Below are 22,167 nucleotides of genomic sequence, written 5' to 3'. Positions count from 1 at the left end.
CCTTTCCTACTCCAGTCATTTTTTTGGTAACTTCTGTTAGCGATGATATAAGTAAGGAATTCAAATTAATTAATTTGAAATTTGCTGCAATCTTCCACAGAGAACAATGGGTGATGGCTTCTATCTATATTTTCATAGTAAATGCTTCTTAGATATGTACTCCACATTGATAGCTTGTGTAATTTGATTGCATTTCCACTGTAAGGAAACAACTTATATAATTATTATATGATATTGATGATTTCTATTTGTTAATAAACAATTCTGAATTTACGTATTAAGTATGTGTTGGTTCTCTTTATTGACTTTACGAGAGCATTTGACTGTGCTGAAGTAGTCTCAGGGCAAGGGGAGATCGCCCGGGGGCGATAAGTGACTCCGTGAACCGTATTACTTTTTATAACGAATTGTAATATATTAAGAATTGTTGAAATATTTTATTCTTTATATATTATTTCCATTCCAAAGTTGCACTGTTGCGCTGCTGTATTAAATATGCTAGTTAGCTTTGATATGAACTGCACTGGTGATATAAATGCGAGTCGTGTTGCATCTTATCTTGCAGTTTATGAGTACCAATATTTGTCCTTGGTAATTTTCTACTGAAATTTGGTAACTGTCCACAAGTAAAATGAAGAGTAATATGCTCTGTTCTGTCCCACCTTTTCGTGTGCCTTGTTCTGTAATAGAATTTCTTAATCTATATGAAAACGAGCCCATGATATGGAATCCGATGCAGCCCCCAAGGCGATTATTCTTTCGTATATTTGTCTAGCACACCATTCATGTGGATCCATCCGTAGCTCATAGACGAGCTGACGCTCGAGCCTTTGTATTGTTCAACAGGTTGAACCGCCTGCCGCCATTGAACATTCTGAAAGTTATAAAGCAGAGATCGAACATGAAATATTCAGCGTCAACATAGATCTAATGGATTCTTCATTACTTATAAATTTAGAAAAGGACTTAGTGCCTATACCGAGTTTAATTGCATTAGAAGAAAAATCGGAGACTGTTACTAAAGATAGTCAGATTTCTATATATAACATTAATATTCTATTTTATCCAGCATTATGGCTTAAAGAAATTCAGACATTGATACCCTTAATTCCTCTGGACCATTTGAAATCGATGAAACGTAATTTTTTAGAGATGAAGCCAATCGACATTTTTCAAAAAACTTTATTGCAAGAAAACTGGAAAATGCTGAGAAACTAAAGCGCGATGGCTTTTATGGTCAAAAAGTATCGATATGATTTTCTGTAAATTATTTGTAGTGGGTTTTAGGTCTACTCCACACTTGGAAACAACTGGTTTTCGTGACGATGATTACCAAAATCATTGGGAGCATATGAGTACCCGTCTAAATGAATAATAGAAGCATTTAACTTCGCATATGACAAATGGATTGGAATTGAATCGAGACCAATTGAATCGGGGCACTGACGCCCAGCATCAGCGATAATTCAGTACTGGAAAACAACTCCTTATATCAATTACTTTATTTTTGTCTGAGCAAAACTTTCCATTCGGAGGTTCTTCAGCTTTTCACAGCCGATAATGGAAATTTCTTAGGATCAGTAGGATTATTAAGATTATTTCACAGATTCGATTATGTAACGTTTCATTTGATTGCTTCTGTCTGTAAAGTGTACTGATTACATACAAGAAACTTTTGAAATGGTCGTCGTATACCGAAGATCCTTTGACGGTTAACAGCTGACAAGTGTGTAATAGACATTATTCCAAATTGCATTTACACATTAAGACGTAAGATAAGAAAATTAAGCAGTTGGAATACATTCCTTTTAAACGTCTTCTGAAAAAAAAAAAAAACTGAAAATTATTTTACGATGCAATTGTAAGGGTAAATACAGTATTTATATTTCAATTACTTTATGAGTATTTCTGAAACAGTGTATTGCAGCGTGAGGGAATGCAATTTCCAAGATTGATATTCCATTTCAATCTTGGAATTCAATACTGGAGATGAAGCCAATCGAAATTTTTCAAAAAACTTTATAGCAAGAAAACTATTTTCAAACTGTTTTCAGTTATGGGAATCGCGGACCTGTGAAGGACTGCAAATTCAAAGAGCCAGAATTTTCTTTAACTGTTTGGAACAGTTTGCACTGTACCGACAAGCCAAGAAAATTTGAAAACCGCCTGATCTTTGTTACTTGAAAACATATTCGTCTATGCAATCTTCGTATAAAAATTAAAAAATATAAAAAATGTTCCTATTCCAGATGTGTTTATTGCCATTACTGCAGATAAATTTGAGATTAGATTTCTGTCAGAAGGAATAGCAAGTTAATAAAAGCACGTTATTTTGTTCTTAATTTTAAGCAGCAATGAACTACGATCTTCTACAAGACCCTCGAAGGACATAAGCAGTGTAATTATATAGAGATGTACCCAGCTGTTTTTTTTTCTCATCTCACGTTGCGAACAATACAATCGGCTTAACTAGCGGAAGCACACCAGTGACACAATATTAATTAAACTCACAATGGACAAAAGGGCTTTAGTTTATTTATGGGCGAGCCATATTTCCATAATAATTGTCCTTTTTTTTTTTTTTTTTTTTGTCGGCTACTATAAACATGAAAAGAGATTGGAAAAGAACTGCGCTTGTTTACAGACCCTTTAATGATTAAATTAGAAAAAAAAAAAAAAAAAATTGTAAGACATCACAGGCCCCATCGTTCACTTTCTCATCTTCTGTGTAAAAGCACGGAAGAGTACAACTGGTATCGTTTGAGTACTACATGGAAAGATTAATGCAATGTGAGTCGATTAACTTCTCTTCCATTATACAATGCAGCATTCGCATCCCTCACTCCTTTTATTTTATTTTATTATTATTATTATTATTTTCTTTTCATGTAGAACACCATCAGACTTTCTCCTCTAGTTTATTTCATCGTCTCGGTCGTCAAAACGAACTTCATTTTGATAACGGCAGCATCTATATTCTCTTTTATATAAACTGGCATTCAAAGAAAAACGTCTGCTCTCGCCTCGAGGTCATCACTCCGCTAGTCCTAATGTTGTAGCAATAAAGTCATCATCTTTACATCCATCCTCCGTGCCATAAATGTAACTTTAGCTTCAAAATTACCTCAAGGATTTCGATTTTCAGAGGGTCACTGGCTGCTAACGTCTCCCTCAGCTACGTGACTGATTTTCACGAAAGGAGTTTTAGTCTTCAACCCTGCTCGTGAGCTGGGTTGAAGCTGACTGCTGTAACAACTTATCTTAAGGCAATATTCAGAGGCGGATTAACGGCGGGCGCACCCTGGGCCCCGACTTCTGAAGGGCCCACGCAAAACCCCAACAAATTAGTTGAACATATTAGTTCAAAACTTTGTGATTATTATTATGCTATTATTAATTATATTATACATATATTCAAATTTTATTGGAAATAAAATATTAATAGTACATAATATTTTTTATTTATTTAAAAAAATGGTTAACATGTATTTTTATTTTCCCTGTCTCTCTTTTTTTAAGGGGCCCAATATTTTCTTCGGCGCGCGGGGCCTCAACCGACCTTAATCCGCTCCTGGCAATATTACTTATGGTATTCTATTTGAAAGAAAAATACGGTGCGATACTAAAAAATTAAGATTATGACGATTTTTTTTATTAAATTAAGTCTACGTAAACCCAAGACGTTTAAGATCCCAAGACCGATTTCTGTGTGTGACACTTCCTATTTAAACTTAAAATAATCATAGATACCAATTTTCTCTTTCAGAAACCCCTCATCGGTCAGGACAAACGTGCCATTTGCTGCCTATGCTGTAAACGTGGTGTGGTGAGCGTCCGCAGCGCCCTCGAGCGATCAGCTTATTGTTGTGGGGAGAGTATTCGCCTAAAAGCTGACATCGATAACCAAAGTGAAGAGGTGATTAGGCTGAAATTGAAACTGGTACAGGTGAGAAAATGTTATTTACATTTAGTTAATGGGAAATTTTACTGATAAACAGAAAAGAAAAAATGTGCCACAAGCCCATTCTCTTTTAAAGAAAAAAATAGTTGAATAACTATAGATATTAATAGAATCTTTAGAAAAGTAGTGAACAAGATTTGCAAATATCATTTTCTTAATTGAGGTGGAAATTTTACAGTAGTAACAAAATAAGTGGAAATAAATTAAGTCCGGTACAAATTTTATCAAAATCAAGTGTTAATTTTATCCATCTTACCTAGATAAGAACTTTTACACATACAAGTTCTGAAATTTGAAAATTCGACACGTCTTTTTCTTCGCGAATTATAAATGAATTGTGGACATGTGGACATGTGTTTATGTAAGGGGCGGCCCCTAGAACGTCAGTTCAACTCCACCTCGTATCTCTGTGAAGAACAGTATCATTACTAATGGGCCAGATATGTGTGTGACGTCATTTTGTGTGTATTATGTGTGTGTTCTGGTGTTATATTATGGCCACTTGGCCACACAGAAGCATCAATCACCTGGACAGATGATTCTGGGTACTCGTCCACACCACGGGAAGGTGGGCTAGTTCCAGTAGATGGGACACCTATGGTCTCAGAGTATGACACAAAAAAAAAAAAAAAAAAAAAAAATCCTTCTCTGGGGCCCACTCCAGAGGGGGAAAAAAACCCGAAAGGAAGAGAAAGAAAAGAATAAAAATAATTAACTAAGATAACAAAAAAATAAGTAAAGAAAAATAAAATAAATAAATAAAATAAAATAAATAAATATACTTAGTATATATATATATATATATATATATATATTGGTTTTTAGCATATATACACAAAAATACATACATATATAGGGTGTCTCAAAAATATTGGTACAAACGTTTAGGGTAGGTAGGTAAAATCTAATGGAATGTGAATCGCATAGAAACCCATAACTGGAAACGTCACCATAAGTCGGTAGATGGCGCGGTGGTCGCCGCACGAAGAGCATGCATCGATATACGAACTGTGAACTGGCAGACATGCACCTAGTGTATGGATTAGCAGAAGGCAATGGACGATCCGCTCAAGGAATTTATAGAGAACGCTTCCCAGACAGACATGTACCGGCCCACCGTTTGTTTGCGCGTGTTCATCAAACTTTGTGCGATTATGGGTCATTTAGAGGTAACAGGAGTAGTGTGGGCAGACCATGTTCAACGCGAACTCCCGCCGTGGAAGAAAGTGTGTTGAATTCCATCCAGAATAATCCTACTACCAGCACACGTGCCGTTGTTTCTGCCTCAGGAGTGTCTCGTTGCAGTGTACAGCGTGTCTGGCACGACGATTCCTTATACCCCTTTCATCTCCAAAAGGTTCAGTTACTGCTCCCCCAAGATAATTCTGCACATGTGGCTTTTGTGCAGTGGTTTCTCCAAGAAAGTGTTCAAGACTTGAATTTTCCAGCCTATGTTTTGTTCACGGATGAGGCTTATTTCATTCGGGAAGGGCTATTCAATCGGAACAATGCTCATGTGCGGGTTCACGACAACACACACGGTGTGCGCCCCCATGCCGCACAACATCACTTCGCAATAAATGTGTGGGCAGGTATGGTCGGTGACTGCTTAGTCGGCCCATACCTGTTACCATCCCGCATGAACTCCGCTAAATATCGGATCTTTCCTGAACAAGTTCTACCAGGGTTACTTGATGATGTTCCAACACATGTGAGACGCAACATTTGGTTTCAACATGACGGGGTGCTTGCCCATTATGGAAGGTGTGTTCGTGACCATTTGAACAGGCGTTTTCGGCGTCGATGGATTGGCCGTGGTGGACCCGTTGCCTGGCCCCCACGCTCATCTGATTTATCGAGCCTTGATTTCTTTCTTTTGGGCGCTCAAATCTATCGTGTATGAATCGCCTCTGCAGACGGAAAAGGATTTCGTGGCGAGACTCGTCTGTGCTGCTGCTACTGTCAAAGAAACTCCAGGTGTGTTCGACCGTGTCCGCCAGTCGCTGCGTCGGTGTCACGCATGCATCGCGTCTCATGGTGGAACCTTCGAGCATCTGTTGTAACATCATGAAATGCATCCATCTTGTACTCCATTGTTAATATTATGTCAAATAAATGTTTGCCACTATTTACTGTCTTGTGTCATTCCTGCTTCTTGTGTCTCTGCTACTACCTTCCCGTGACGTTTCCGGTTATGGGTTTCTATGCGATTCACATTCCTTTAGATGTCACCTACCTCCCCTAAACGTTTGTACCAATATTTTTGAGACACCCTGTATATACCAAAAAGTGAAAAGGGAAAAACCAAGGGTGGGGGGAAAGAGAGAGGTAAAGAAAAGAGTAGATCTTCCAGTTGTGCAACCAGTAAGAAAGGCAGCATAAAAACACTTCGGTGCCTCCAGCCAGATGGATTTGATCAACCTCGTATCACTGGAATCATACTTTTCCTTAGTTCAAACACTTCTTTAGCAAATACCTGGAGCATCTGAAACTTACTACAGTCTCTTAAAAATATAGCTTCTTCTCCTGGAGCTATACTCTCAAGAATTTCACATATCGCTGTCCTGGCATTATCATATATTCGACAATCATAGTATGTGCCGCCAGCCTTCCCTGGCCCCTTAAAAACAAAGGTCCGTGTTACTTAGTCCTAATGCATATAATTTCTCATTCGTTGACCTGTGCCCTGTTAACAAAAATGATGACTGTAAACTAGGTGTAAACCAATTGCGAACCTTTTTATCATTCAGAAAAGTCACGTTCGGGATAAACAAGTTGGTCACTCTTCCAGTAGGTATGGTATCCCGTCTTGTCTGCCATAAATTGATTATTTCATTCATACATCTTTTCTTTTCGCCTCTACAGTCAGAGCGAATATTGATCTCGATACCAAAAAGTTCTGTAGGAATTTTCCTCTTAATACGGTAGCAAAAACCAGGATACAACAAATGTAGATCCAAGGGTAGCGCTCCGGCCAACACCTGCAGCGCGGCAGTGGACACCGTTCTGCACACTCTTAGAATACCAAGAAGCATGATGCGTTGTATGGAATTTAGTTTAGCCCGAAACGTAGTTATAGGAAGGAATACTGCCTTGTAATACAGAAACAGTTTTATGTGATAGGCCCCAGTCAGACTTTGAACTTCTAATGATAGCACCAGAAAATTTCTTGATTTTATTGCTTAAATATAATAAGTACTGGTGAAATGATAACTTACTGTCCACAATAATTCCCAGGTATTTGGTATCAAGGACCATAGGTACACCATTCAACTTGATCTGAGGAGGTCGATTTATATCTAAAGCTGTTTTAAATAACATAATTTTAGTTTTGTAAGGACTAATAGCAAGCTTAAAGCTTTGAGCCCAAGAACTTAAGTCTGTCAGCTTTACCTTTGAGTCCAAGAACTTAAGTGAGTTCTAAGAGTGAGCGCGATCGTCCTGCAATTATAATTGTCAGATCATCTGCAAATGCAGGCACATTCCAAATAAGGGGTCCCAAGACGGAACCTTGAGGACACCCTCTCACAACCTGTTTTCAATGAATTTTGTAATAAGTTTCTTTTCTGGTTTATATTTAATTCTTTGCACGATTTATGCAAAAGAACTGCACAATAGCACCGCCCTCACCAACACCGGGTGAAAAATGCCCGTGTTCGAATCCTGTCAATGATGCAAGGAATTTTTACGGGCTTTTTCACAACTTGACTGAGTTAGTTGGTCTGAGACGAGGGTTGCATGGTTTTTATTTCTAGAAACAGATTTTCGTCCAGCAAATAGGCAAATCGAACATATGCAATATACAGGATGTCTTAAAAAATATTGGTACAAACGTTTAGGGGAGGAGGTGACATCTAAAGGAATGTGAATCGCATAGAGACCCATAACCGGAAACGTCACGGGAAAGTAGTAGCAGAGGCACAAGAAGCAGAAATGACACAAGACAGTAATTAGTGGCAAACATTTACTTGACATAATATTAACAATGGATTACGAGATGGATGCATTTCATGGTGTTACAATAGATGCTCGAAGGTTCCACCATGAGACGCGATGCATGCGTGACACCGACGCAGCATGGATTGGCGGACACGGTCGAACACACCTGGAGTTTCTCTGACAGTAGCAGCAGCGCAGACAAGTCTCGCCACGAGATCCATTTCCGTCTCCACAGGCGATTCATACATGATAGATTTGAGGCCCCCACAGAAAGAAATCAAGGCTCGATAAATCAGATGAGCGTGGCGGCCAGGAACGGGTCCTCCACGGCCAATCCATCGACGCCCAAAACGCCTGTTCAAATGGTCACGAACACACCTTCCATAATGGGTAGGCGTCCCGTTATGTTGAAACAAAATGTTGCGTCTCACATTTGTTGGAACATCGTCAAGTAACCCTGGTAGAACTTGTTCAAGAAAGATCCGATATTTAGCGGAGTTCATGCGGGATGGTAACAGGTATGGGCCGACTAAGCAGTCACCGACCATACCTGCCCACACATTTATTGCGAAGCGATGTTGTGCCGCATGGGGGCGCACACCGTGTGGGTTGTCGTGAGCCCACACATGAGCATTGTGCTCATTGAATACCCCTTCCCGAGTGAAATAAGCCTCATCCGTGAACAAAACATAAGCTGGAAAATTCAAGTCTTGAACACTTTCTTGGAGAAACCACTGCGCAAAAGCCACACGTGCAGAATGATCTTGGGTGTGCAGTAACTGAACCCTTTGGAGATGAAAGGGGTATAAGGAATCGTCGTGCCAGACACGCTGTACACTGCAACGAGATACTCCTGAGGCAGAGGCAACGGCACGTGTGGTGGTGATAGGATTATTCCGGATGGAATTCAACAACTTTCTTCCATGGCGGGAGTTCGCGTTGAACGTGGTCTGCCCGCACTACTCCTGTTACCTCTAAATGACCCATAATCGCACAAATTTTGATGCACACGTGCAAACAAACGGTGGTCCGGTACATATCTGTCTGGGAAGCAATCTCCATAAATTCGTTGAGCGGCTCGTCCATTACCCTCTGCTAATCCATACACTAGGTGCATGTCTGCCAGTTCACAGTTCGTATATCGATCCATGCTGTTCGTGCGGCGACCACCGCGCCGTCTACCGACTTACGGTGACGTTTCCGGTTATGGGTTTCTATGCGATTCACATTCCTTTAGATCAGGGGTGGGCAACAGCCGGCCCGCGGACCACATCCGGCCCGCGACGATGTTGAATCCGGCCCCCTCGGTAAATGCATAAATATAGAAAATCCATACCTGACTACACTCGCCGTAAACGTTCGGCTTAATTCGGTTCAATCGGGAATCGCGGCCAGTACAACAGTAACCAAGTGATTCTACGCAGCGTCAAAGAGTTATTTCCTAATTATTATTGTAGCATCGATCGAACGAAGTTCCTTTGGGTTTGATTTCTTATTTGAAAAAAATAATATTGGTGCGAGATATTTTATGTTTTATGCCTTTTCTAATTATTACAGTTTTTAATTTAATATAATTTACAGCCCATAAAATGAGCCAATTAAAAAAAAAAGAAAAATTGATGCCGAATGCCGCATTTTCAATGATAATATAACATTTTTTAGGTTGTGATTTTTTTTTATTAAATCGTTCAATCTATTCCGGCCCGCATCATGATGCGAAAATTTCATTCGGCCCGCTGACGAAAAAAGTTGCCCACCCCTGCTTTAGATGTTACCTACCTCCCCTAAACGTTTGTACCAATATTTTTGAGACACCCTGTAGAAATAACATATATGTTGCAATATAGTCTAAGTTGCTGATGCACTGAAAACTCTACAACAATAATTGAGCAGGACTTTCGTAGTTTGAAAATTATTTTCGTCCACACAGATTTTTTTTTAATCCCATCTATTCCGTTTCCACATTAGTTCAATTCCGAGTTTGACTATTTCCCTGATAAAGTCTGTCCTTGAGATAATCCTGCACAATAAAACGTTTAATGGATTGTAGCCGTGAAGGGTATTGTGTACGGCGTATGCGTTTTGTATGCAATAAAGAGTTCTTCTTCTTCTTGAGAGGCAACCTAACAATCGCGAAAGAGAGAAAATATGCATTCATTAGGAGATGTGTCACAAATCAGCTAAGTCTTTGAACAAGCAGCGTGGGATGGTGCTCATCTTGAGTGAAATGATCACCTCTCATATCTGAAAGCTGCATTTGCACTCATTACCGTTCAGCTGGAAATGCGAAATAATCCAATACCACCTATTGGTAAGATGTTTGTTTCTGTATTAAAACATGTTTTTTCAAAATGATACGTTCATTTTGCCTGTTTTTTTTTTTTGTTTTTTTTTTAAGAAAAAAACATTTCCCGAAGGCGACTAATTCAGTTCCCGTGTGAAAAAGCACATAAACTTACCTTCCATCTTGAATGAACTCGAAGTCCTTTTCCATACCGCGTGGAAGGACAGTGATCATAACCACTTACTACACGAGAGAGTACATTGACAGGAATCGGAGAGAAGAGTCTACGCCTTTCTTCCAATCGAATAATGTTAGCTGCCGGCTACATATTTATGTAGCACTTTGCGAACAGTTCGCTGTGTTGAGTTTTCGCAAAATTAGCTCGACTACTGATGCATGCCAATTGCTATCTACACTATTGATGCTTGCAATGCCTAGTGGGAAGTCATGAACCATTTTAGGTACAGTGAATACCTAAAAAGCAGATAAGCAGAGGTGCGGGGCTCATCTAAAAGAAAGATTGAACATTGATGAATACCAAATTTGCTATGCTATCTACACAGCAATTTTGGCAGTTCTACTGGCCATGTACTGTTTGGATGTATTATTTGTTTAGTATTTGTGTGCAGGAAAAGAACCTCATGAAGTGTCAATGAATGTAGTCGTCAGTTACCGGTTTTCGGGATGAAAAACCCAGATTCGAGGAGGTACACTATGCAGTTCACCTCCAAAGACCCAGAAAGTCGGCCACGGTGTGGGGGGAAAAAAATCCATAAATATTCCTCCTAGCTCGATGGAATTTTAACTCATATGAGTGAGAAAAGCGATTGCGAATAACGTGCTAAGGACTTAGGGGGATAAGATTCCACCTGTACCCGAAAGATGAATCCTATTGATAGATTCCACAGCTAGGTCTGTCAGCTGTTGCTTGACAGTGTATGGAAGTTGTATCATTACTAACTGCAGCACTCATGTGTTTTCTTCCTGTATGTGTTTTTTTTTTTTTTTTTTTTTCAAATAAGTTTTCCCAGCCCCCTGCTAGAGTGTCCTTAGTTTCAGTTCATTTAGGTTTGATCAGCTGAAGTTAATCATTAGAATTCATTGTAATTTGCTATTTTACAATATTAGCCTCAAATCTGCATGGTAAGAACCCAATTATGCAATATTTCAAAATTTTAATTTTTATATATATAGAATTAAGAAGCTCCAGCTATTTTATAGGAATTCCCTACTTTAAAAGTGATTTTAAAATTTATATATTCTTAAAATTTTGCCTTACATTTTACTTCCAAATTAAATTTAAATTATATTTTTATGTAACAGTATGGTCAATATAATTCAAGTTGTTTATGTGAAATTAGGAAGATAAATTATGGCAGGTTTTCCTTTATTTAAATGAGTTGTTATTTATTTATTTTTTTTCATAGTATGTGGAATTTTTTATTGACCGAGGAGTGCTGGGGCTTAACAAGGAATTAAACCATACAATTCTGGAATACCGAGGAGATCCAATTCAACCACACAGCCGATCAAAATTCGATAGTTCCAGCAGCCTTGTTGTGCCTGTTATGCCCCCTACACTGCTGGGTGTATGTCGACTGCTACAGATCTATTATGTTCTTAAGGTAAGCTAGAAAAAATCCTCTCTTTCTTCTGATATTTCTTCATATAAATATTAACTCATCCTATATAAATCCCAGGTGTTCACATCTGGCGGCTATGGGCTTGGCACACCCAGCGTCCTGAGCTGGATATCATCATTCTTCTTTTTCTTGACGATTCTCTCTCAGGGTAACGGGATTTTTTTGGCTGGTGCAGCATAAACCTCAGGCTTCCTTGCACCATATGGCTAATAATAATAATAATATACTATTTGCCCATATAGTGCAATGAAACCACAGACTTTTTTCTGTACTGGCAAAAAAAAAAAACCCAAGTAGATAAGAAAATACAAATTATATGCTTCCCCCTCATACAGGTAACTATCCAGTTGACCTTTGAGTTCTTCAAGCTGTCAGCCTCAACTACTTGTTCGAGCATTCAACGACTTGCTGGCTAAAATAAAACTTTCTACAATCTAATCTAAACCTCAACCCCTGTAATTTTAATTTATGGCCCCTAGTTCTGGAATTCTTTATAATGGAAAATTCGACCTAAACTCATTTTATTAATCCCTCTCAGTGCCTTATAAACCTCAACCAGGCCACCTCTGTGGTACCTGGTTGCCAAGCTCTGTAGCCCACATAATCGGGCTACAGAGTTTGGCAGATCTCACCATGCGATTTGCCATCTTTGGACCCTTTCAAGAAGCTCAATGTCTTTTTTCAGATGAGGTGTCCATACTTGAACACAGTATTCCAAATTTGGTCTTACCATTGTCTTATACGGTGGGATTATGACTGACTTCCCTATCTCTACAGGATAATGTTTGATAAATCATCAAGAGGACACCACAGGCTTTCCAAGCTGCCTGTTTACATTGTTCAGAAAACTTCATATCTGCCCATACATAACTCCTAGATCCATTTCTTCCTCTGTTTTTAATTCATCCCCACCAAGTGTATAAATTATTTTGGGGTTACTATATATCGAAATTGTTTCCTAATCCAGCTCACGAGTAACTATCAAAATAGCATACTAAGTTAGTTAAACTTGATTTTCCCTTAACAAAATCATGTTGCATATCCTTCAGAATGCCATCTCTATGTAAATGTCCCTAGATTGCCTTCTCAATTTTCTGTATTCTGCTGTAGCCTTCTTTCTAATGCCTGTGGTTCCTTTTCTTTTCGTTTTGTTATTTTGGCCTTTGGTTTCCCTTCCATTCATCCTGGTGGCTGTTACAGCTGCACAGTAAATTGCTGTGCAGATAGCATCCAGTGTTACTTCGTTTTTGTTGAGATAACTGGTATTATTCGTCTGTTGAGGTGGTCTGTGATTTGCAGCAGGGTTCTGTTCGGTCTCTGCATCGGTATGGTGTGGGTCTTTGTGGGGGGTCCATTCTCTCGAATTCTGCTAGGAATTTCTACTGCTCTTCTATTCTGGATATTATGATCTCATCTGTTTACACTTAAGCTGCTCTGGGTTATAGTTTAGGACATTTCCTGCAAAGTGAGTCCCTAAGTTCTTTCAGAAATTAACAGTAAGGTTCATAAGAAAACCCCATGACAGTTCCAAAACACAGTTACCATTACCTTCACTATTACTAGAAAATCAATAAACCAAGTAACCATTAATTTACATGTGTGCAAAAAACACCTATTGCCAAAAACTCGGTCATTTGTTTAGTATTTATAATGCATTTATTTATGATTTACACTCTGATTTCCCTCATAACTTGGCCCTGGTCCCTAGTGGCCAGCCTTCAAAGGCTACACACTGCCACCAGTTTATATCTCTACCCTTCAAATGTAGTGGATATTGGAACTTATGCCATAATTTCCATCATGCACCAAAAGATTTGATTCATACTGCATGACAGAAGAGAAAGGGAGATGCTCAAACTTTGCTCTGGAATGCAAACATAGTTTTATGCTCTGTCCAGCCTCCATCAGCAAAGTGCAGCATCAGCCTCCACCACTATTACTGCCTATTCTCATAGAGACTTTGGCCATTCCTCTTTGTGATATGGAGGAACACCTCAACTCCTGCTTACATTGGTTTGCACATGCATAATCACCTACAGCATAGTAGAATATACCCAGGATTACTAAGTCTCACCAGAATAAAAATGCAAACTGAAGATTTAGTTGTTGCAGGACAGCCAGGCTTTGGTTCTACTTGCAAGTGGGACCTGAATGTCAGCTCCATCAGTGTTTCCGACTGCCAGGTGGCAGCCTACACTATCATCAGAACTTGAGATATTTTATCAGTGTTTATCATATAACTGACAAAAAAGTTTTTTTTAATACATTACTTATATCATTCATTGCAAATAAATGCTAACAAAAGCATATGAGACTGGAAACAAGCCAGTCTGGTCTAGTACATTTAGGCTTCATTAAGGTCAGCAAGAGAAGTGCTCCAAAGTGTTGCTATGCACATGCCTAGATTATTTGTTATGCAAGTGCTTGGATAGTTTGCTATACACTGCCCTCTAAAAAGTATCCACATACGTGTATGTTTCTCAGTGACATCACTGCCACTTATTTCAATAGCATGTCATCCCCCCCCTTTAGCCACTATGACACACTCCACCTTCCTGGGTAGAGTTTTCACCAATGAAATAGACTGCAGTGGATATAGTCCTACATTCCTTCTGCAGAACCAGAGCCACATTTTCCATTAGGTACTTTAGACACTGTGCCTTGGGCCTACAAAAAAACAGAACTCAATGATTTTATTCCAAAGTAAAATTCTACAAACTAATTTTTAAATACAGATTTCAAAGACAAATTCTTCTTTGGCTTTTTCTGTTAGCAAAATCATTAGCAATATCATCAAAGTTCATACTGCATGTAAGTTAGTACTGGAATAAGGGTTGTAGAAATAACTTAAAAACCAATTTTATAGAAAAAAATTTGAATTTCTTTAAAAACAAAAATATCAGATTTAATGCAAGGACATTTTAATGTGTTTGATATAATGTATTGAGGCCTAAGAATAAAAGACACCTAGGGCCTACAAACACTAAAAGATGGCCCTCTGCAAAACAGTGACCAATCGAGTTTTCAATGTAGGATGTATGTATGGCCACATGATATTCCAGTTCATTCTATAGGGGTTTCATAAGGTTCAAATCAGACTTTGTGCCAGCCATTCAAACTTTTGTACATTCATGCCTGAGAACCATTCTCCAGCAGCACTGGCAGTACAGCATGGGAAAATAAACATGGATCTGTACCAAAGAAATGCTGCATTACAGGGAGCATGGAATTTTCCAGAATGTTAAGGTAGGTTTCAGCATTCATGGTTCCCTGCACAACCACCAAATTTTCTGAGCCATGCTATAAGAAAAAGTGGGTTATGGTGTGGATTATGCTACACCATAACCCATTACCTCCAAACTTCATTGTTGGCACTGTGCACTTTGGCAGCAGACTTTCTCGAGGCATCCTCCACAGCCATACCTGCCCATCAATTTATTTTCAATCTACACGTTTGTGCTCAGAAAAAGTTACCCCATTTATAACTTTAAATACAGGCAAGAAATAATTAAGAATATTCATTGTTTGTGAGACCTTTATTTTCAATCTATTATGAACACAACTGTAAAAAATCCATTTGTTACATCAAAAATATATATTTATCACTGTGTTTTGAGTGATCAAAAATGTAAACTGTGAATCAAAAAAACAACCCATGGGCTTCAACAATTGAACACCAGCCAGACATTGTAATAAAATTTAAAGCCTGTGCATGTCAACAATTGGGTGATGCTCCAATAAAATGTGATGCCAGTGCACTTTAATAATGATGTTAAGAGTTTAATGTTTAATAATGGATGTGAGAGATTCCACTAATTTTACATCCTTGTTTTACAATAATTGCACTAAGTAGATTTAAAAAAAGCATGTTATTTTTTTAAGCCTTCTTCATTAACAAAACAACAATGATGTAGATGGAATGTCAAATCAGTGATGAAGATAAACTGCAATTCTCATTGGTGTAAATGTAATAAATATTTTAATTTTTAAATTTAAGTCATTTCGGACAGATGGCATATGCTATCATGGCCATTAGAGGATTAAATCATTTACGAGTATTTTAGGCTCTCTTTGGGTGGAAGGCTCATGCACAGTGGAACATTGCTCTGTTTAACTTTCTGTAGCTAGCATGGCATCTGATAAATGCTGCTTTTCATTTTTTTTTTTTTTTTTAATTTGTAAATGAAATCAAATCCTCCTGTGCATACCTGTATACCTTTGCCCACCAATATTTTCTAATTGGTTATACAGTATTGTCTCTTTTCATTTCGATATACTATGAATTACAAGAGTTTAATTTTTTTTTGATTGGTATTTAATGAATGCCAGGCATGTTAAAGCAGCTGTCTTCCTTCTAGGCAAAAATTCCCATTCACTCCCATATGGTGTCTGTGAGACACCAGTGACAGGTGTCTAATTCTGCCTTAGAGCTTTGGTTTCACTGGATAAATGGAAAATTAACCCAAAGGGCTCACAGCTGGTGAGTATGGGCTTGGCACACCCAGGGTCCTGAGCTGGATATCATCATTCTTCTTTTTCTTGGTGATTCCATTCTCTCTCTCTCTCTCTCTCTCTCTCTCTCTCTCTCTCTCTCTCGGGGCAATTCGAAAATTTTTTTTTTGGCTGTGCAGCATGAGCCTCAGGCTTCCTTGTACCATATGGCTAATAATAATAATAATAACAGCTAACAAAAATGCAAACATTCCAGACATCAGGAGAGAATTTTTGTTTTCAGTTCAGGGGATGAGTGCACTTTAAAATTCCAAAAAATAATTAAAACTTTATGAGTATTGGTTTCTCTCATTAATTTTTGTTCAATATTTTTTGAGTTAAGCATAATTAATAGACCACCATTCTAATTCAGCAAAAGAGCTAAAAATTAAATTGTTCTTTATAATTAAGATAAAAAGGGGTGGCTCATAGATGGTATGAGCATCTTTGTTAAATTGAAGCTATGAGTGATGGAAGGCTAATACTTATATTAAGTACCACAATGTTTCAGTACTGCCTTTGCAGCTTTTTGGATGGGGATGGCTCAGCCATCATTTCTGGATCTGAGATTTCAAAGAGGTGGCAGTTCTGTATTAAATGTCCCCATAATAATTTATATAAAATATGGTATTAGTACAGTATTAGTAATGGCAAAATGATGCAAGCTAATGCAGCATCAGCTACAGAAGGGAAAAAAAAAAAAAAAAAAAAAACTGACTACCACTTTATTTGTATGTCTTTTCTAACATTGTCTACTCCAGAAGTTCCCAAACTTTTATTATAAAGGAGTTCAAAAAATAAATAGATCTGACAAAATTTGGCTATAAATATACATACAGTACTTTATAAATTAATATTAGTATACAAGTATACTAATATACTAATAAATTATTTAATAACAGTTTGTTATTTATTTTGATTAAATAACTGTCCATTCCTAGATTGAATAAATAAATTTCTATTCATATTTGGTATGGCAGCCTGGATCCTGAACAGATCATGTTCAGTTTCCAGGTTTTTTGTCAATTTTCCAGGTTGTAGAATGTTAGAGAAAAAATAAAATTTTCCATTCTCTTCTGAGATGTGATATTAGTGCACATACTTGTATCATTGCCCATAATATTTTAAATTATGGCTTTTATACAGTTCTAAACTGGAAGTTAGAAATCTATTCAAGTAAATAGATACTACATAAGAAGTTTCTTGTAGTAGTATTTTAAAGAATAAATAACATTTAAAAATTCATTTTAATTACAAAGTAATCGAAATAAAAGTGTATTGTACATGTATTGTGTGTTTAGTTAAGAATGTAATTTAAAAAAATGTGAATATTTTTCAAAAAAATTTCAGGTTTGCTTTTATCCCCCCCTCAACAAATCAGCTTTTGATCACAGATTTTGAATGGTGGTAACTCTACTACTGTGGTTAGAGATTACAGTTTCATCGTAACTATTTTGTAGTAAATAGTAACAGTATTCACCATGTAGTGCAAGGAAGCCACAGGCTTTTGTTGCAGGCAAAAAAAAAAAAAAAACACCAAGTGGATAAGAAAATACAAATTATATGCTTCCCTCTTCACACACGTAACTATCCAGTTGACCTTTGAATTTATTCAAACTATAAGCCTCAACTACCTGTGGGGCAACTTGTTCCAGCAATCAACTCGCTGGCTAAATGAAATCTTCCTACAATCTAATCTAAACCTCAACTCACGTAATTTGAATTTATGGTCCCTAGTTCTGGAATTCTTTATAACAGTGAAAATTCCATCAAAATTCATTTTACTAATCTCTCTTGCAGCCTTATAAACCTTAATCAGGTCACCTCTGTCGTGCCTGGTTGTGAAGATCTGTAGCCCACATAATTGGAGTCCTTCATACGGTCGTCCTTGCCAATCTCACCATTCCAGTTTGCCCGTCTTTAGACTGTTTCAAGAAGCTCAATGCTTTTCTTCAGATGAGGTCTGCATACTTGAACAGTATTCCAAATGTGTTCTTACAATTGCCTCATGCAGTGGGACTATGATCTTATCTCTACAGGATAATGTTCGATAAATCATTGAGAGGACACCATGGACTTTCCTGACTGCTTGTTTATGCTGTTCAGAAAACTTCATACCTGCTGCTTGTTTATGCTGTTCAGAAAACTTCATATTGTAACTCCCAGATCCCTTTCCTCCACCACTGTTTTTAATTCAACTTCACCAACTGTACAATTTATTAGGGCCTTGCATTTAGCAGCATTTTTAGTGCTGTCCCTCTACTGACCATCTTTGAAGTCTGTTCAAGTAATCCTGAAGGAGTGCTGCTTGGCACAGATCATTAACGACTCTACCAATCTTTATATCATCTGCAAATTTTGACATCACTCCTTCTGTCCCTTTGTTGATGTCATTTATGAAAATGAGAAATAACAGTGGTTCAAGAACCAATCCTTGAGGGCCCCATTCCTGCGTTACACCAATCTGAGGAATATCCATTAATCACAACCCTTCCGCCCTGCAGCCACCCAGCAATCCATCTTAGAATCTTACCAGTAATCCCAAAACCTGTTCAAGCTTATACAGTAACCTCTCATGAGGGACTGAGTGAAATGCTTTGTTAAAATCCAAGTAAACTATGTCAAAAATTTTCCCTACATCCATCTCATGAGCAGCTGTATCAAAATAGCCTACTGACATTGGAAAACAGGCCTTGAGCTTCAGGTTGCATATCACAAAATTTTCTAGCAATGACCAACAAACTCAATTAACTTAAATTTAAAATAAATTTATTAAAATAACTAAATAATATCTACATAAAATACTAAAACAGATATAAAATAAAATAACCGCGGAGGTCGCCGAGCATTATTGGATTGAGATAATCTTGATCCCCAACAGGATATTGAAATCATCGACTATTCACGTGATTACCACCAGAAGCACTGCACATAGCTAGCAGTAATAATACCATGAATCACAATAGGGGAGTGCACTTCCACCCCATTATGGAATCTACTGTTTTGCAGTGTGATGAGCACTGGTGATCATCACGTATACGTAATTCTGTTCTACTGACACCAAATGATGCATGATCATGCTCAGTTGACTTTTGTTGTTTTAACCAACATACAATATATATATACTGCAATACATCATTCGCCGACTAAGCTGATGAAGAGGCACTTTGTCTCGAAAGCTACTCTATATTTTATTAGTTTTGTCCATATTTTATTGTATTTTAATGCTTTGATCTTATTGTATTTAATGCTTTTATTTTATATCTTAGTATTTTATGTAGGTATTATTTATTTATTTTAATAAATTTATTTTAAATTTATGTTAATTCATTTTGTCGGTCGTTGCTAGAAAGTTTTGTGATAGCCTACTAAGTTTGTTAAACATGATTTTCTCTTAACAAAGCCATGTTTTGTGTCCTTCAGAATGCCATATCTATCTAAATGTTCCTGGATTGCCCTCTTAATCATTGCCTCTAAGATTTTTCCTATCACTGAAGTCAGACTAACCAGTCTATAGTTACCAACTTCACTTTTAGAACCACCTTTAAGTATTGTCGATACGTTGACACTTCTCCAATCGAAAGGAATCTCCCTGAGTCCAAAGATGCCTTCATAATTAATCTCACTGATTCAATGTACTCCCTGGTAGTTTCCCTTAATACTACCGGGTAGAGGCCATCAACTCCGGGAGTCTTACTTGCCTTTAAGCTCAAAAGTTTTTTGAATAAACAATCATCTGTAATTACAAAAATCACTAATTTAATATGGCACAGCCTCTTCTCAGCACAAAGGGACTTACTTCAGTAAAGACCAATGCAAAGTACCTATTAAATTTATCTGCGACATCAGCTCAGATTTGATATGACAATGTGCATGTGCATCATCATAATGAGTATATAATTTAATTCTCTCTCTCCCTCTCTCCTGTTCTCCATTATTTATTCTTGAAAATTCTTGTGGGTTGTATTAATTAGGTAGCTCAAAAGTTCAAATTATGTGGGTTGGCATTAGTTGGATAATTTTATTATACTGTATATTATAATTTACTTATAACTTACAAGTGTAACAGTATATCATAATACGTATACAGTAAGTGCCAGTTATAGTGATCACTGGTTATTAGATTCAGCCGCTTTATAGAATCAAATTTTGAAGAACCGATTCAAATCAATAAAATGCACTACACTTGCATCGTTTATTAGAATCACATTTTCAGTTATAAGAATCAATTATGAATACCTCTGTGATATTTTTCTAAAGCACATTTCTGGAGGTCACATTTATAGAGGTCACAACCATAAAACAATTTGCAGTTTCCTGTTTATTGGGGTTTTCTATTAATGCAATTCTGTTAGTGCAATAAAGGGGTAGTAAACTCGATCTTATTGCATTTGCAATAATACCGATAGCTGGAATTCAGTATTTTTATGTTATCATGGTGAAATGTGTTTTCCCCTTCACTGAAATCTGCTCTTCATTTCTATATCTAAACTTCATCTCACTTGCATGTGTCATGTTAGTTCCAATTTGTGTGCGCTTTGTTATTGATTGAAGCATATCTTTTTTACTGTATTTTAAATTTTACTACCCAAAAAAAAATGTCATGAACAGAGAGTGAATTTTAGTGTAAAAGATAAGTTATGAATTATAGAAACATACAATAAATTAAACTTAGGGAATATGTCTCAAAAGGAAATGGCAGTAAAATTATGAGTGGCTCAGTTATCTTTATCAAAATTATTAAAATCACTTCACACATTAAACACTAATGTGATTAGTGAAACCAGAAAAAGGAAGTGTGAAGGGAGGCAGACAGTAGATGAAGCTCTGTTCATTTGATTCAAACAGGCCAGCTCATTTAATGCACCAATCAGTCGTAGCTGGGGTTGCCAGATTTCTATGACTGCATTAAAGGACAGTCAAAAATAATTAACACTACCACTCTCCAACTCTCACTCCATCCCCTCCCACCCCAAAAAAGGAAAATTTAATGATTTTTTAGTTAATAATTAAACATTTTGTTTATATTTTGGTTTAAAAATTATATAGTTTATAAAGTTTTCATATTGACTATAAATTTTTGCAAATTTTAATTTTAGTTTAATTTAGAATTTAAAATATTTAATGGTAAACCATGGCTTTCTATGGGGAAGGATATGGATTGATATATAAGGATAATGAACGATATGAATGATATATAAGGATAATGAACGATATATAAAGATAATGAACGATATGAATGATATATAAGGATAATGAACGATATGAATGATATAAAAGGCATGAATTGATCCAAATATTTTAATGCAAGTTTAGCGCATTAATTGACATCAAACTAAAGTAATTTTAGATAGGTGAAAATAAGCACAAAAAAAAATTAAAAAAATAAAAACTTACTTGTTTAATAGCTAGAAATAATTCACACTGAACATACTTTGTGCTACTTTGAGCAGCCTTAAGACCTTCAGCATCACTTTTAATTTTATCAGAAAAATCTAAGCAGTTATCTTTAAAATTGAAGTTTGCATCATTAGTTGGCTTTTTATGAGTGAAACTGAACATCTATTTTGCCCATCCCTTCACTTCAAGTTCATTACACTAAAAATCCTTTCTGAATTTGCCAGTCCCCAGCACTGAAAAACATACAAAATTACCTTGAAAATATGTAAAAGTTTAAAATCAACACTTTTCAAAATTAAATGCCATTGATTACATACGCCTCCTATGCCTGTGCAGAAATCCACCACTGCCATTACAAGGCACAGGGACTGAAAAATGAAAATAAAGGACAAATTGCATCCTTTCTGGTTTTTCAATAAAGGACAAGGACAGTTTTGCTAAAGTAAAGG

General features: G+C 37.0%; 1 protein-coding gene across 1 annotated transcript in view; it reads left to right on the top strand.

The window, feature by feature from the left end:
* LOC150091656 (arrestin domain-containing protein 2-like) overlaps positions 1 to 22,167 on the top strand; it is a 149,741-nt gene that overhangs the window by 106,660 nt on the left and 20,914 nt on the right. The window contains exons 5-6 of the mRNA XM_090369152.1: positions 3,767 to 3,946; positions 11,612 to 11,809. Coding sequence (XP_090225278.1) covers positions 3,767 to 3,946; positions 11,612 to 11,809 — 378 coding nt within the window. The remainder of the gene's footprint in view (positions 1 to 3,766; positions 3,947 to 11,611; positions 11,810 to 22,167) is intronic.

The sequence above is a fragment of the Mastigoproctus giganteus genome, chromosome 1 (assembly GCF_048544385.1).
Source record: "Mastigoproctus giganteus isolate SK-2022 chromosome 1, ASM4854438v1, whole genome shotgun sequence".
Taxonomy (NCBI): Eukaryota; Metazoa; Arthropoda; class Arachnida; order Uropygi; family Thelyphonidae; genus Mastigoproctus; species Mastigoproctus giganteus.
Note: the sequence above shows the minus strand (reverse complement) of the source record. Positions and strands in the feature narration are given on the sequence as shown.